Consider the following 14,811-nt stretch of genomic DNA (forward strand, 5'->3'; position numbering starts at 1 on the left):
TGTAACGAGTGGTTATTTGAGTTACTGTTGCCTTTCTATCAGCTCGAACCAGTCTGGCCATTCTCCTCTGACCTCTGACATCAACAAGGCATTTGTGCCCACAGAACTGCCGCTCATTGGATATTTTCTCTTTTTCGGACCATTCTCTGTAAACCCTAGAGATGGTAGTGCGTGAAAATCCCAGTAAATCAGCAGTTTCTGAAATACTCAGACCAGCCCGTCTGGCACCAATAACCATGCCACGTTCGAAGTCACTTAAATCACCTTTCTTCCTCATTCTGATGCTCGGTTTGAACTGCAGCAGATTGTCTTGACCATGTCTACATGCCTAAATGCATTGAGTTGCTGCCATTAGAAATTTGCGTGAACGAGCAACTGGACAGGTGTACCTAATAAAGTGGCCAGTGAGTGTAAATCATTTCATTGCCGAGAAGAAATTAAGTTATGGTTTAAATTTTAGGAATCATCCCATTATTTGAGTTGAGGTTATGTCAAAACCTAAGCTGTCGGGCAAGACGTGGGTAAAGGTAGAGACGAGGCACTCCTGTTAGGCAGCATGCACAGAACCTGTATCTGAAAGTCATTTATCTTATCCAGAAATAAGAGGCGTTTGAATAACAGAGTTAGCAGCAAACTGTCTCCCAGAGATATGATGAAGTGCACTGAGACTGACTTGCAGCACGATTAATACAAAAAGACAGATTTTGTTGTACGCAGTAAAACTTAACGAGACGTACGCTTCAGCCTCTGCTGCCATCTGTGTTAGGCCATAAAACTCATGACATCACATCCTGTAAAACAGATGCAGCAATATGAAGAAAAAGGATTGAGTGAAATCACACCTGTCACTGATGGAGAGCAGAACTGTTTGAAAAATGTAAAAAACACAATGCACACGTAAGCAGCTCATTAAATTTAAAGACATTGTGGATTGACTTCAGAGAAATTCTGTCAAGTCAGCATTACAAAATGTGTGGCTGTTGTGCACTTATTTTGTTTCTTATTTAAAACACATTTTAATAATTAGCAGATCCTTGCTCTGAACGTTTAGGAAAAGTAAACATGGAGCCAAACTGTTCAACTGCTGCCAAATAATCAGAGTCGCTGAGTGATGCAGTCTCTTCCTCTGTGCAATGAAAACACTTGCTGAATTTGGACACACCTGACAGGTGAACACTCCTCCAGGTTTCGACTTTCTCTCATCACCTTTTCACACACACACACACACACACACACACACACACACACACACACACACACACACACACACACACACACACACACACACACACATCCGTCAATGACTGGTTCTCACTGTTGTAGGAATTTCTTCATAAAGAGGATAGATCTCTAATAACAATCGTACAAGTGCAAGGTGGACACAAGAAAGGCTAGAAGAAGGAAAAAAAGACAGAAGGAAGGAAAACAGGAGAGAAGGAATGAAAAGAAAGGGAAGAAGGTAATAATAATGGCCAAAAGGGAGAATACGAGGAGGACATAAAGAACACAAAGAACAAAAAACACATGGAAAGTTTTGAGGTAGGATACAATGAAGGAGGGATGGAGGTAAGGAAAGAAGCATGGACATTGTGAAGGGATGAAGGAAGGATTCAAGGAAAAGACAGAAAGAAAGACTAAATGAAAAGAAGGAAGGACAGCAAGAAGGGACAAAAAAGAAGGAAAGAACATTTAGGCAATGTGATTGTGGATAAAGTCTGGAAAGGCAATTATGTTTCCATACTCCATACTCTATAATGAAATCAAGTTCCATACTTTTCCCGAAAAACCATGAAAAAAAGTGCATGGCTGCACAGAGATTAAATAATTGTACATGACAGCTCTGGAGCTTAGCTGCTCTGCACTTTGCTTTAACAGGGTGTCAGAGTCACACTTGCGTTCAATAAAAAAGAAACAAGTGAAGCAAAATAACAAAACAAAAAAAAACACTTCTTAAATCATAAAACTTTAATGATGTATGAAGCAAACTTTTAAACATGAACTTTGGCCATTTTCCAGGCTTCAGGACAGTCAGTAACAAATTCAACTTGCTGATTAATAAATAACTCTGCATCTTCTTCTCCACATTACTAACTAAAAGATCACTATGATCACCTTAAAAAGAAATGCAAACATTATAAACTGTTTCAATTTAATTTATTCTAGAAATAATAGCAAAGTTAAGCACAACACATTTGGTCCACGAAACTGATTGATTTTATACCAAAGACAAAAATGTTGTCAGTAAAGTAAAATATCCCAATAAAAAAATATTTCCCTCTGCATTTTTATCTTTATTGCACAGGTGTAGAGACCCAGACAGGAAATGTGGAACAGCAGATAAATAAAATGCAATGGTCCAGCCTGCCTGCAGTGAAGCCAGGAAAAGCATATTGCTACCCTATGTGCTGAAAACATTCAGCTTTGGCCTTGCAGCAATAAATCAATCTAGGAATCAAATACTTTGGACAGCAGCCAGCCAAAACATACAGCTTCAAATAATCCACAATGCATAATATAAATACAAACAAAATGCAACCAATTAACCTACCTTCAGAGACAGAAACTGTGAAATAAAACTAGTTTACAAAACCTAATACCTTATTTTATGACACATGCTGTATATGTTTGGGATTGATATTCATACTATATTAAAGTCAAATAAAAAAGCTCCTTGGATTTTAGGTTATTTAAAAACCCACATAACATAAAAAAGGCCATGTCCTCATAAACTCTTATTACAACTCACAGATTCGTTCATATTAGAGCAACTCAGAAAATAGCGAAAACATAGCGCTTTAGGAAACAAAATATGGGTGAATAATAAATAAAAATAGTAAATAGTAATAGTAAAAATAGTAATGTTCAATTATGATTTGTTGCTGAAATCCAGGTTGTTGTTTTTTTTTGCGTGGTCGTTCAAACTAATTAAATGTGACTATCAGACTTCAGTCTGAACGGTTTATAACCCCAAAGTGACCAAAAATATGTTACATACATACATTACAATGTACATTACAAGGTATTGTAACATTCTGTTAACTTCTTTTACAACTTTTTATAGAACACAATTGTTGAAAATTTTTATTTTCTAAATTTAACAAAGATTGCTAACTGCTAACTGCATGCACTGTGGCTGCTAATAAGATGAGTCCCCCAGGAGTCCTTCAGGGAATCTAACCAACAGATGTTTCTGTTTAATCTGGCAAATACTGATATTATCCTATCTCTCTAGAAAAGGCTGTTTGCCGTCATTTGTGTAATCATGTAATCTTTCTGTGGATGTTGCTATGTTGAAACTGTGAGTCACGGCAGTTTAACAACAGGATACATCAGCCTCTTGATTTGCAGTCATGCATGGCAATGTTGTTCTGTTTTGCAGTAGAGATGTTACGTTTAGAAAATAGTGACAAAAAATAGCTGCAAGATAAAACAGTGGCATGGTGTAAAAATATTTGTTATAGGTTGGGATAAAACTGAAATGAAAATTATTTTTGATAGATGATAAATTGTTCTTCACTGGGCCTTGATCATTGTACATGTTAGCCTTAATCTCCATGAGATTTTTCGTTTCTCAAAACAGAATCGGTGCTCACTGCTATCTACTGCAGGAAAGACACTAATGACTACTCCTTAAAAGCTGATTTAGACAAAAAGACAAGAACAAACACGTCTTTAAATACATGTGTTTATCTTCTGTCATTATTGCCCTGTTCTATGTACATCCATCATGCTTAACATTACTTTATTTAGTGGTACAACTAAATAGTTAAACCTACCTTTGTCCCCACACAGGCTTGACCTTTCTTGTACTCCTTGTGGGACATCCTTTTGTCTAACTTGCTCCAAAGTGCTTTGGCCTTCCAGGAGGTGACCTTTGCCTTCAGGCTGCTGTAGAAAGTGTTATGGTCTGCTGGATCAACGTCCAAACATCTGCAGAGGACGTTAAAGGCCTGTAGAGTTCCTTTACAGGTCGAGGCCTGGATAAAATTCTCAAACAGCTTCCCAACACTGCTGCTCTCCTCCTCCATCTTTCCCATCTTCCCCTCTGCACCAGATCTCTTGGTGTACGGAGGCTTCTGCTCAGCTCGGTCTGCCAGATGTGGCTACACCCTCGGCTTGGCCCACAACGCCATGCCCATTCTGAGGAGGCAAGACACATAGCAGTGATGTCATCGCATGGCAAAGGATCCAACAGATGGCTATGAGTAATTTGTGTTTTTCCATTATCTACTTTTAGCCAAAATACCTATTTACATAGCTTTAAATGGATAATAGATTTAAATTGTGAAGCAGTTTGACTGCTTTGTGCTAGTAAAGACTGTAACATTCCTTTACCCATTATCTAAGGCAGCAGGCATTCTTAGATGTAGTCAGCTTACACCCACATGAGCAAGATAACATTTCAAGTACAGACAAGGTTGAAAAATACATACAGTTCTATTAAGAAAATCACGCACCAAAGCAGAATGAGTCTGTCAACCTCGGGCAGGTGCTGACAATATTTATACAGTAACTTATGCTTTATAGAAGAGACCAGAAGAACCTACTTTGGTGCTACTGTAACCTTACTAGTTAAAAAAGCAGCTGTTTCACAGCTTTAAGACTCGAGAAATTTCCAAGAAGAGCAAAACAATATTGTTATTACTACTATTTTTTTTCTGGGTTGCCTAAAGGTAAATAAATCCATAGCATCCTTTCAACATGCTAGTCTTCTAATTGTAATGCCAGTAGCCCTTACAGCTTCAATAAAACCTAATCTTATGCACGTCTTGCTAATAATTTAGGGTATGCAAAACTACTGAACGGTTTTAAGCTGTACATTATATTTATAATAATTTGCTTCCATGCAGTTAGATTTTCTTATAATCTTTTAATGTGATCCTGAGTGGTAGCTCACTTAGCTTTTTAAAGGCCTGTCTAAGTTTTTCTTTGCACCTTGGCTGCTTTCTCTCTCAGTATCTGTCTATGACAGCATACTTTGCTATAATTACAGCTGTCATTCTTTCAGGGTATGTCTCTGCTGGATTCTCATGTCTAGAGACAGAAACCTTTGCCCAAGAAATTGATTGCAACAGACATGTTCCAACATGTCTGTTGCAATCAATTTCTTGACTTTGACTTGGCCACTTTATCACACCAATATATTGTGATCTAAACTATACCATTGTAGCTCTGGCTGAATGTTTAGTGTTGTAGCCCTGCTGGAAGATGTACCTCCACCCAGTTCTCAAGTCTTTGGCCGACTCTAACAGGTTTTTTCTTCCAGTACTGCCCTGTGTTTAGCTCCATCCATTTTCCTACAAATTCTGAATGGCCTTAACTACCCCTGCGGAAGTAAAGCTTCCCCATCACCATGTTTCACAGCTCAGTTTTGGTCTCATCCTGAACATGGCACATTCTTCTACCTGATTGCTAAGTGGCAAAGTGACTATGCATAGGTTTCCTTCAACAATTGCCTTTTTGTTGCCACTCTTTTATAAAGGTCCACAGGTTTGTAGTTATGCCCCACTATTTCAATTTTTACATTTTACATCCTTCACACTGCTTCATATAAGAAAAGCTATAGGAGGCTCAAACTGATTTAGTTCAATATTGAAGAAACATGGAAAAAGGCTAGAAATGTCTAGCTAGATAAGGTGATTTTGATAAATGATTTTTGGATGATCTTACTGTGTTTCACTATTTTCTCACGGAAACTAATTACTGCTTGAGGACAAACATTGTTTATGTATCTAGTGTAGTCTGAATTTACATTGGACAACCTTTGGCTCTGCTGGCTTTGATACTATCTATGGGATCAAATATAATCATTAGCTCATTGACTTTAAGGAGCTTTTTTCTCCAAGCTTTGTTGAATCTCCACAGTCTTTACAAAGTTTAAAAATTACACACATTTACATACTCTTTGTGTCTTTATTGAAGGATTTGTGTTTCTTCTCATTATAGATATATGTATTCAGCACTTACACCTGCCAGAAACCAGACCTCTGTGCAACTAATTATAATGGAAAGTCAGGCAAACATAGACAGATAGATAATTATTTATACAAGCTTATAATCCTATAGCGTGTACTGAGGCACGTGTGCTCGGTTTTGTTACATGTGTGCCTGCATGTGAAAAAAGTTGTTACTAAAAACGCACTCACATCAGAATAAAGCCAAACTGACACAATTAAAGCCTCGCTCCTCCAATCAACCATCAAGCACTTCAATAATCTGTGCCAGAAACTGGTGCCAGAGTTCAACATCAAAGCAAAATGGGGAAAACTTCAGTATTAGGGCCGAGTGTACCGACGTGGGTGGAGACCACAGCTTCCATGAGTTTGGGGGCAGCCTGCCTTTGAAATTTTATTGTCCCACAGAGTGGGACGGGCGTGGTTTGAGAAGAGGTCGGAGTGGCTGTGCAGGGCTTTAACACCCACCCAATGTTATCGTCATACCAGGATCCCAGGAGGTTATGTAGCACAAAATTTGTTCATGTAGATGATTAAAAAGAAAGAGAGATGACATTCATTCATGACTCTACATGTATCCTTGTGCCATGAGAGTTTAAATCTTCATCCAACAGCAACAAAATTTATCTCCAGGCTAAAATTAGAATTTTAATTTGCACAGGATCCTGTTTAGCCATGTGTTTGCATCCTGTTTTTGATCCAGCTGCATCACAAAAAGATTGAAGCCAGAACATGAGATTCATGGGACCCACAGAAATGCTCTATATGCAGTTTAGCATTTTGCACCACTGTAATATCCTGTCAGCATATCCGTTGGAGGCCCTGACAACAAATCTCCAGCGTTTAGTGGGCTGACATTCCTTCGCCACGTGGCTGCATAAGCTCTGAAGTCCTCCATCATCATCCGTTCTGAAAATGATTTCAGAATGGCCCTCTCTCTTGCTTCACTAGACAGCGGGTCAAAGGACGCCTCCATGGTCTGTCTTCAAGTAACGAGCTACGACTGAGACTGGCATGACATAATGAACACTTGCTTTTCTGGAGCATTTCTATTTTACTTTTCAAAACTTCATCCTTACTTTGTTTTTTGTTTTTTTTGTTGTTTTGTTTTTTTGTTTGTCTGTTTTTTTTTCCTTTGTTTGGGCTTTCTAAGAAAAGTTTTCAGTGATACGATTTATTTTACATTTTTGACCACAGTAAAATGAACACTTTCAGTGAAAATCTTTATACCTACACTTATGCAGTAAAAGAGCCATAATAATTAAAAGCATTTTTTGTGTGAAACAGACATTAACAATATTCTTAGCCATGTTGATGCTCATAACTGAAACTACACTGTCTCTGACACAAAGATTTCACCAACTCTGTCTGACAGAATGGAAAAGTCACTTGTGGTCACACAGAAGAAGGAACCCACAAAGCGGCTGTAAAAATACAACTGAGTGAAACGGAAAGATTACCCACACACCGTATGTCAGATATTGGTCAAGAGGATCAGAGAGTTAAACACCGTGTCGGTTTACGTTTCCTTTCTGTTCATTAAATGATCAGATTAAGTAAAACCAGCTGTGGCCAAGAGGGAAAAGCAATAGGGATGGATTTTGTGCCTAATGAGTGATGCATTCATTCATACCATTTAACAAATTAACCACTACTCATTATTAATACCTTAGGATTTTAATCATTAACACACTATTACTGCATTTGTGCACATTTCCCAAAGAAGGAAGTGTTTTTATCATCATGCAAAACAGAATCAAAGCGGCCAGGGCCGCAGGGCAACACAGAGGACAAACAACCATGCGCACACCCATTCACACCTAAGGGCAATTTAGAGAGACCCATAAACCTAACAATTTGTTTCGCCCACAGTCCAAACAACCGAAAACCTTCTTGCTGCAAGGCAACAGTGCTACCAACTGTTTTTTCATCTGTTATTTGAATACATAACAACTGAAAAGTTTTTTCTGGTAGATTAAAGTTAGAATCAAATGTTTTGATGAAACAATTGTTTTGATGCTTAAATTAGGATTTAAAAAAATGGTATTGGCCAGTAAAACCCTGATCAGTGCATCACTAATGCTTATTATATATATATATATATATATATATACACTGCTCAAAAAATAAAGGGAACACTTAAACAACACAATATAACTCCAAGTAAATCAAACTTCAGTGAAATCAAACTGTCCACTTAGGAAGCAACACTGATTGACAATCAATTTCACATGATGTTGTGCAAATAAAATAGACAACAGGGGGAAATCTTTGGCGATTAGCAAGACACTCAATAAAGGAGTGGTTCTGCAGGTGGGGACCACAGACCACTTCTCAGTACCAATGCTTTCTGGCTGATGTTTTGGTCACTTTTGAATGTTGGTGGTCCTTTCACACTCGTGGTAGCATGAGACGAACTCTACAACCCACACAAGTGGCTCAGGTAGTGCAGCTCATCCAGGATGGCACATCAATGCGAGCTGTGGCAAGAAGGTTTGCTGTGTCTGTCAGCGTAGTGTCCAGAGCCTGGAGGCGCTACCAGGAGACAGGCCAGTAAACCAGGAGATGTGGAGGAGGCCGTAGGAGGGCAACAACCCAGCAGCAGGACCACTACCTCCGCCTTTGTGCAAGGAGGAACAGGAGGAGCACTGCCAGAGCCCTGCAAAATGACCTCCAGCAGGCCACAAATGTGCATGTGTCTGCACAAACGGTTAGAAACCGACTCCATGAGGATGGTATGAGGGCCCGACATCCACACATGGGGGTTGTGCTCACAGCCCAACACCGTGCAGGATACTTGGCATTTGCCAGAGAACACCAAGATTGGCAAATTTGCCACTGGTGCCCTGTGCTCTTCACAGATGAAAGCAGGTTCACACTGAGCACATGTGACAGACGTGACAGAGTCTGGAGACACCGTGGAGAGCGATCTGCTGCCTGCAACATCCTTCAGCATGACCGGTTTGGCAGTGGGTCAGTAATGGTATGGAGTGGCATTTTTTTGGAGGGACACACAGCCCTCCATGTGCTCGCCAGAAGTAGCCTGACTTCCATTAGGTACTGAGATGAGATCCTCAGACCCCTTGTGAGACCATATGCTGGTGCGGTTGGCCTGGGTTCCTCCTAATGCAGGACAATGCTAGACCTCATGTGGCTGGAGTGTGTCAGCAGTTCCTGCAAGACGAAGACATTGAAGCTATGGACTGGCCCGCCCGTTCCCCAGACCTGAATCGGATTGAGCACATCTGGGACATCATGTCTCGCTCCATCCACCAACGTCACGTTGCATCACAGACTGTCCAGGAGTTGGCGGATGCTTTAGTCCAGGTCTGGAAGGAAACAAATGCTGACTTTCCTATTTATAAAAGTGGATATATATATATGTATATATATATATAGGATGTGTTATTTGAGTGTTCCCTTAATTTTTTTGAGCAGTGTATATATATATACATATATATACACTTTTATAAATAGGAGAGTCAGCATTAGTTTCTGCAGAGCACATAGCTGCAGACAGAATCTGAAAACAATACAGTAAGACAGGGAAAACACTCAAATCTACTGTAGAGTAAGCAGCCAGCAACAGTGATTAAAGACAGAGCTGAAGAAAACCAGGAAGGAACCCTCTGCAGGACTGATAAGCAAGCAGAAACAGTTTTCAGCCAGTGGGGCTCGACCCTTCACCAGGCCTCCAAAGCTCCTCGTTATCTCAGCTCACTAAAATCTGGCTGCATGTCCAGGCAGCTGTGACAAAACAAAAGAAGAATTGTCCTGAGCACAGTAGTTCCTTGATAGATAAAAGTAAATGTCGGTCAACTTTAGAGGAACTTCAGATGTAAAAAAACGTTAATTTTATCAGAAACAGGAGCAGACATATGGAGCTTTCTGTCTTCAGGCTCACCTGGCCTACAAGGTGTGTTCGGCACATGGCTCCCGGGACAACAACCCACTGAGAGGGGTTACACCTGACTATCGGTACTCCTACTCCTCCAGCTCCTTTAGGGGGCGCCCAAGGCATTCCCAGGCCAGCCGAGAGACATAGTCCCTCCAGCGTGTCCTGGGCCGTCCCCTGGGCCTCCTCCCGGTGGGACGTGCCTGGAACACCTCCCGAGGAAGGCGTCCAGGAGGCATCCGGTATAGATGCCCGAGCCACCTCAACTGGCTCGTCTTGATGTGGAGAAGCAGCGTCTCTACTCCAAGCTCCTCCCAGGTGGCTGAGCTCCTCACCCTATCTCTAAGGGAGTGCCCGGCCACCCTACGGAGGAAGCTCATTTCTGCCGCTTGTATCCGGGATCTCGTTCTTTCGGTCATGACCCAAAGTTCATGGCCATAGGTAATGGTAGGAACGTAGACCGACCGGTAAATTGAGAACTTCGCTTTTCGGCTCAGCTCTCTCTTCACCCCAACAGACCGGCACAGAATCCCCATTACTGCGGCAGCCGCACCGAGCCATCTTTTCGATCTCTATTCTCCCCCCACTCGTGAACAAGACCCCAAGATACTTGAACTCCTCCACTTGAGGCAGAAACTCCCCTCCAGCCTGAAGAGGACAAGCCACCCTTTTCCGGTCGAGAACCATGGCCTCGGACTTGGAGGAGCTGATCTTCATCCCAGCCGCTTCACACTGCGAACTGCCCCAGTGCATGCTGTAGGTCTTGGCTAGAGGGGGCCAGCAGGACCACGTCATCTGCAAAAAGAAGAGACAAAATCCACTGGTCCCCAAACCAGACCTCCTACGGCCCTTGGCTGCGCCTAGAAATCCTGTCCATAAAAGTTATGAACAGGACAGGTGACAAAGGGCAGCCCTGCCGGAGTCCAACATGCACCAGGAACAGGTCTGACTTAGTGCCGGCAATGCGGACCAAACTCCTGCTCTGCTTGTACAGAGACCGGATGGCCCCTAATAAAGGGCCCCCGATTCCGTACTCCTGGAGCACCCCCCACAGGGCACCACGAGGGACACAGTCAAATGCCTTCTCCAGGTCCGCAAAACACATGTGACCCGTTGGGCAAACTCCCATGAACCCTCAAGTACCCTGTAGAGGGTATAGAGCTGGTCCAGTGTTCGATGGCCGGGACGAAAACCACACTGCTCCTCCTGAAGCCGAGGTTCGACTATCGGCCGGACTCTCCTCTCCAATACCCTGTCGTAGGCCTTACCAGGGAGGCAGAGGAGTGTGATCACCCCATACTCCCCTTCCGGTCACCCTTCTTATGAAGGGGGACCATCACCTCGGTCTGCCAGTCCAGAGGCTCTGACTATCGGTGTTTTATCCAAATCACAGAGAAGCGCTATGAAAGTGTAATAGTATTATTCCTCAGCAGGACAATCTGACCAGCCAGGCTAAGAATAGACAAGTTTCATGTTGCAGCAGAAAATAACTGGAAGATAATCCAGAAACAACTGTGTATTACAGACAAATGTTCTACCTGCTCTGAAGTCACCTAAAAAGAGCTCTCACTGAAACCTTTATCTTCAACAAAACCAAATGTGAAGAATAATTGTAGCAGAACATGGAGATAAGTGTAAAATTGGAGCTGTTTTGGTAGGAAAATTAAATCATGGTGATGCAATACTGCAAGGGTGTGAGCTCATCACCAGACTTTTCCTGGAAAGAGTTTCTGGCATCCTGTAGAGGTCAAAGTTCAAAAGAGGGCTTCCTCTGTTAAGTTTCACCACTGGGACTTTTAACCTATCTTAGACGTAGTTCATAGATGCCCCTTTTTGTGACAGAAGGAACTTGTTAACAATTTCCTGGGATGACTTTACTACAGTAATTATGTCGATTATGCGATTATGCATCTCCTTCAATGATCTGATCTTACGACTCGGGTTAGATGCTACACGATCCAACAGGGCAGCATGGATGTCATTTAAAAAAATGATATGTTTGAAAGCAAAACACCCTGTTTTAATTGTATTTGATGAAACGGCATAAAGAAAACAAACCTTTCATTTGTTTCCAGCACAGATTACTTACAATTATGAAAAAAAACTACTCTTTTCTAAGCCGAAAGTTTTGTGTTTTTCAATATAATAACAAAGTCAAACACTCCTTCTAATTTAAGGTAAGTACAAGCTGAGACGAAAGGCTTATGATACATATTTGTTTTTGATTATTTAATTAACAAAAATCTCAAGCTGTGGATAGGGTTAACCCAATCAAAGTCAAGCTCTGAATCTATTTCATGAGACTATGTTCTCATAAGGAGTTGCCTAAAACTAAACACAGCCTATAAATGCAATAAACTCAAACTGTCAAGCACATTGGTGGAGCTGTGATCACTTGGGCTATTTTTCCAGCTACAGCACAACTTTCCCTTATGGTACAATTATTTAATAAAATAAAAAGCCAAAATCACGTCCTGCAACAAGATGATGATCTTAAACACAGCAGAGAAATTAAACAAATCAGCAATCCCTCACATTACGATCTGAGACAATGTTTTCATAAAAAGTCATTTTTGTCTACAACATAAGAGGTACCAGCAAGTAATGTTGCATACATTGCTTCTGTAGTTATATTATGCTGTATTATTTAACCTGATTCAAAAAGCCTTTATGACTACCTGGCTTTATGGCTGTTTTTAATTGTGGCAAACATCACAGCAAACCTGTCAGAGTGTCACTCTACGGGGATCAACAAGCCCCACCTATCAGTGTCAGTTCCTATCTCTCTTGTATAGCCGATGCCTGGTTGCATGTGACTATGTGACTGTTTTTTATGCTGTGGAACAAGGAAGGAAACGTGCTGCAGAAAGGAAGTAAGTGAAGACGCCTCCCTGGCAATAATGAGCCTGGGTTTCCACTCACAGTTAGTTTATCCAGCTCCGTAAAACACACTGAAATTGTTTTTGCTCTCAGCATGACGTCCTAACAAGTCTTATGACATACAAATTCATTAATGAAATATCCTGGTGGTTCATTTATGAAGATGGTCCTTTATTGTTTAGTTTTTTGAGATCTTTGGATCTGTTGTTTCTCAAGATATTAGAGAAGGAAAACATTTTTAAATTCTTCTATGTTCTTGTATGTTAAACATAGATTTGGTTGTTTAATTCTATCTTCTGTATTTGCAACAAACTGTATTGACTAATAATGTTACAGTAAGAGAGGATAAAAGGCTGAAGCAATCGTTACAGTCCTGACATCCTACAGGTGAGTCAACTTTGAGGCGTTGTTAAAGCAAGCACCCAATTTACAGCAGGAAGAGCACGAGTTCATCTGTCATCTGTGATTAAAGAATCAAACAGTTTAGGGAAATAGCACCATTTTTGGATTCTTCATAAGGATGATCACAAGCTAGGCCTTCATTTAGCTGCATGCTTGGAGCTTTCTGCACTGTTTGTTTCTCACTACACTGTTTTTAAGTTAAACAGCAGCAAAGCTGGTAATTATACACTAAAACTGAAAAGCTGGCAGTGTAAATTTGCACGTGTAACCCACTGAAGGAGTGCTGAAACCTGTAGTATAAATTGTCTTTAGACCTTTTGGTTTTAAAAAAAGAGGATGTTGGTATGTGAACGTCAGCTGAATTTAACTGTGCTGTTGGAGAATGTTTGAGTAGAAAACTTTTTACAGTTTATTCTAATGTGGTTTATAACACTGTTCATGAAAATAGAGGCTGCCTCTGACAAAGTTTGTACTTCAAAGACCATATGTCAAATATTTAATATTTAAGACTGACAATAAATAAAGTGTAAGTTTGTTTTATAAATTAAAGTCATTCAAAAAAATGTAAATGCATTATTTATTATAATGTACTAATCTATTATTACATAGGTACTGGTCAAAATAATAACAAATAAAGAACAATCTAAAATTTTCTTGTCCTTGGCTCTTTTTTTCAGCTCAGTTTGAAAATTCCACAAAACCACAGTTCTGTAACAAGAATCTGACCACAACTGGGCATTAACAATAAACCCAAAAGATTTATTCTCACATAATTTTACTGATACTTTATAAGGTGACTCCTCAAGATAAATGGTTGCAATTACAAATATCATTATAAAGACCCTGAATGCAAACACATGCCACTCTTTTCTAAAACCTTTTCAGCAAAAGAAAAATCCAGTTCTGGCTAAAATCTCCTAAAACCTCGTGGAAGAATGTGTTAAAATCTGATGCAACTAAACTAAAGTTTTGCACAAAAACATCAGAGCACATCACCAACAGAATGCCACACCCACACTGAAATATGGTGGCCGCAGCATTAGGAACTGGGGTTTTACTTCAGATGGAAGTAAAGAGGAATTAAGTCATGAACAGTTCTGATTACCAGTTCGTTTTGACCCCAGAATCTTCAGGTGTGTCTCAGAAAGCTAAAGATTAAGATGGAGATTATATTTTTGAGCATCCCAGTAATTCAAGCATTCATGAAAATCAAAATAAGAATGTATTCACCAAAATAAAATTAAAGAAATGAATTCAGAAAATCTGTGTGATCACCTGAAGATGGGCATGGACACAAGATGGTAGATTAAAGTACATTTACAAAACAGAGTAAACAAATATTAGAAAGTTAGCCCTGCCGACAGACTCCTATCAAAGCAGTCTGCGTTTAAATTCTTTTAAAAGGTGCCTCAATAAAGAATTAGCTTAAGAATGTTCACTCTGATGCAATCAGGTTATTACATTGCTTTTTCAGTGGAATTGTACAGAATATATACATTAAAGGTGGAAAAAAAAAGGTTAAAATGGTGTACATTTTAACAAGAGTGTGAAGACTTTTTATTATTGTTTATCATGGCAGATGGATGAATGAAGCAAGGCTTACTGGGAAATATTTCCAGAAGGAAGAGAGTAATGTGGCTGAAGGTTGATGTGAAAGACATCATGGGTGATTAGCCAAGG

General features: G+C 40.3%; 1 protein-coding gene across 1 annotated transcript in view; it reads right to left on the minus strand.

Annotated features, from left to right (window-relative positions):
• Positions 1–14,811, minus strand: part of mical2a (microtubule associated monooxygenase, calponin and LIM domain containing 2a) — a 38,485-nt gene that overhangs the window by 22,293 nt on the left and 1,381 nt on the right. The window contains exon 2 of the mRNA XM_047363766.1: positions 3,777–4,140. Within this exon, the coding sequence (XP_047219722.1) occupies positions 3,777–4,037 (261 nt within the window). The 5' untranslated portion in view covers positions 4,038–4,140. The remainder of the gene's footprint in view (positions 1–3,776; positions 4,141–14,811) is intronic.

The sequence above is a fragment of the Girardinichthys multiradiatus genome, chromosome 4 (assembly GCF_021462225.1).
Source record: "Girardinichthys multiradiatus isolate DD_20200921_A chromosome 4, DD_fGirMul_XY1, whole genome shotgun sequence".
Taxonomy (NCBI): Eukaryota; Metazoa; Chordata; class Actinopteri; order Cyprinodontiformes; family Goodeidae; genus Girardinichthys; species Girardinichthys multiradiatus.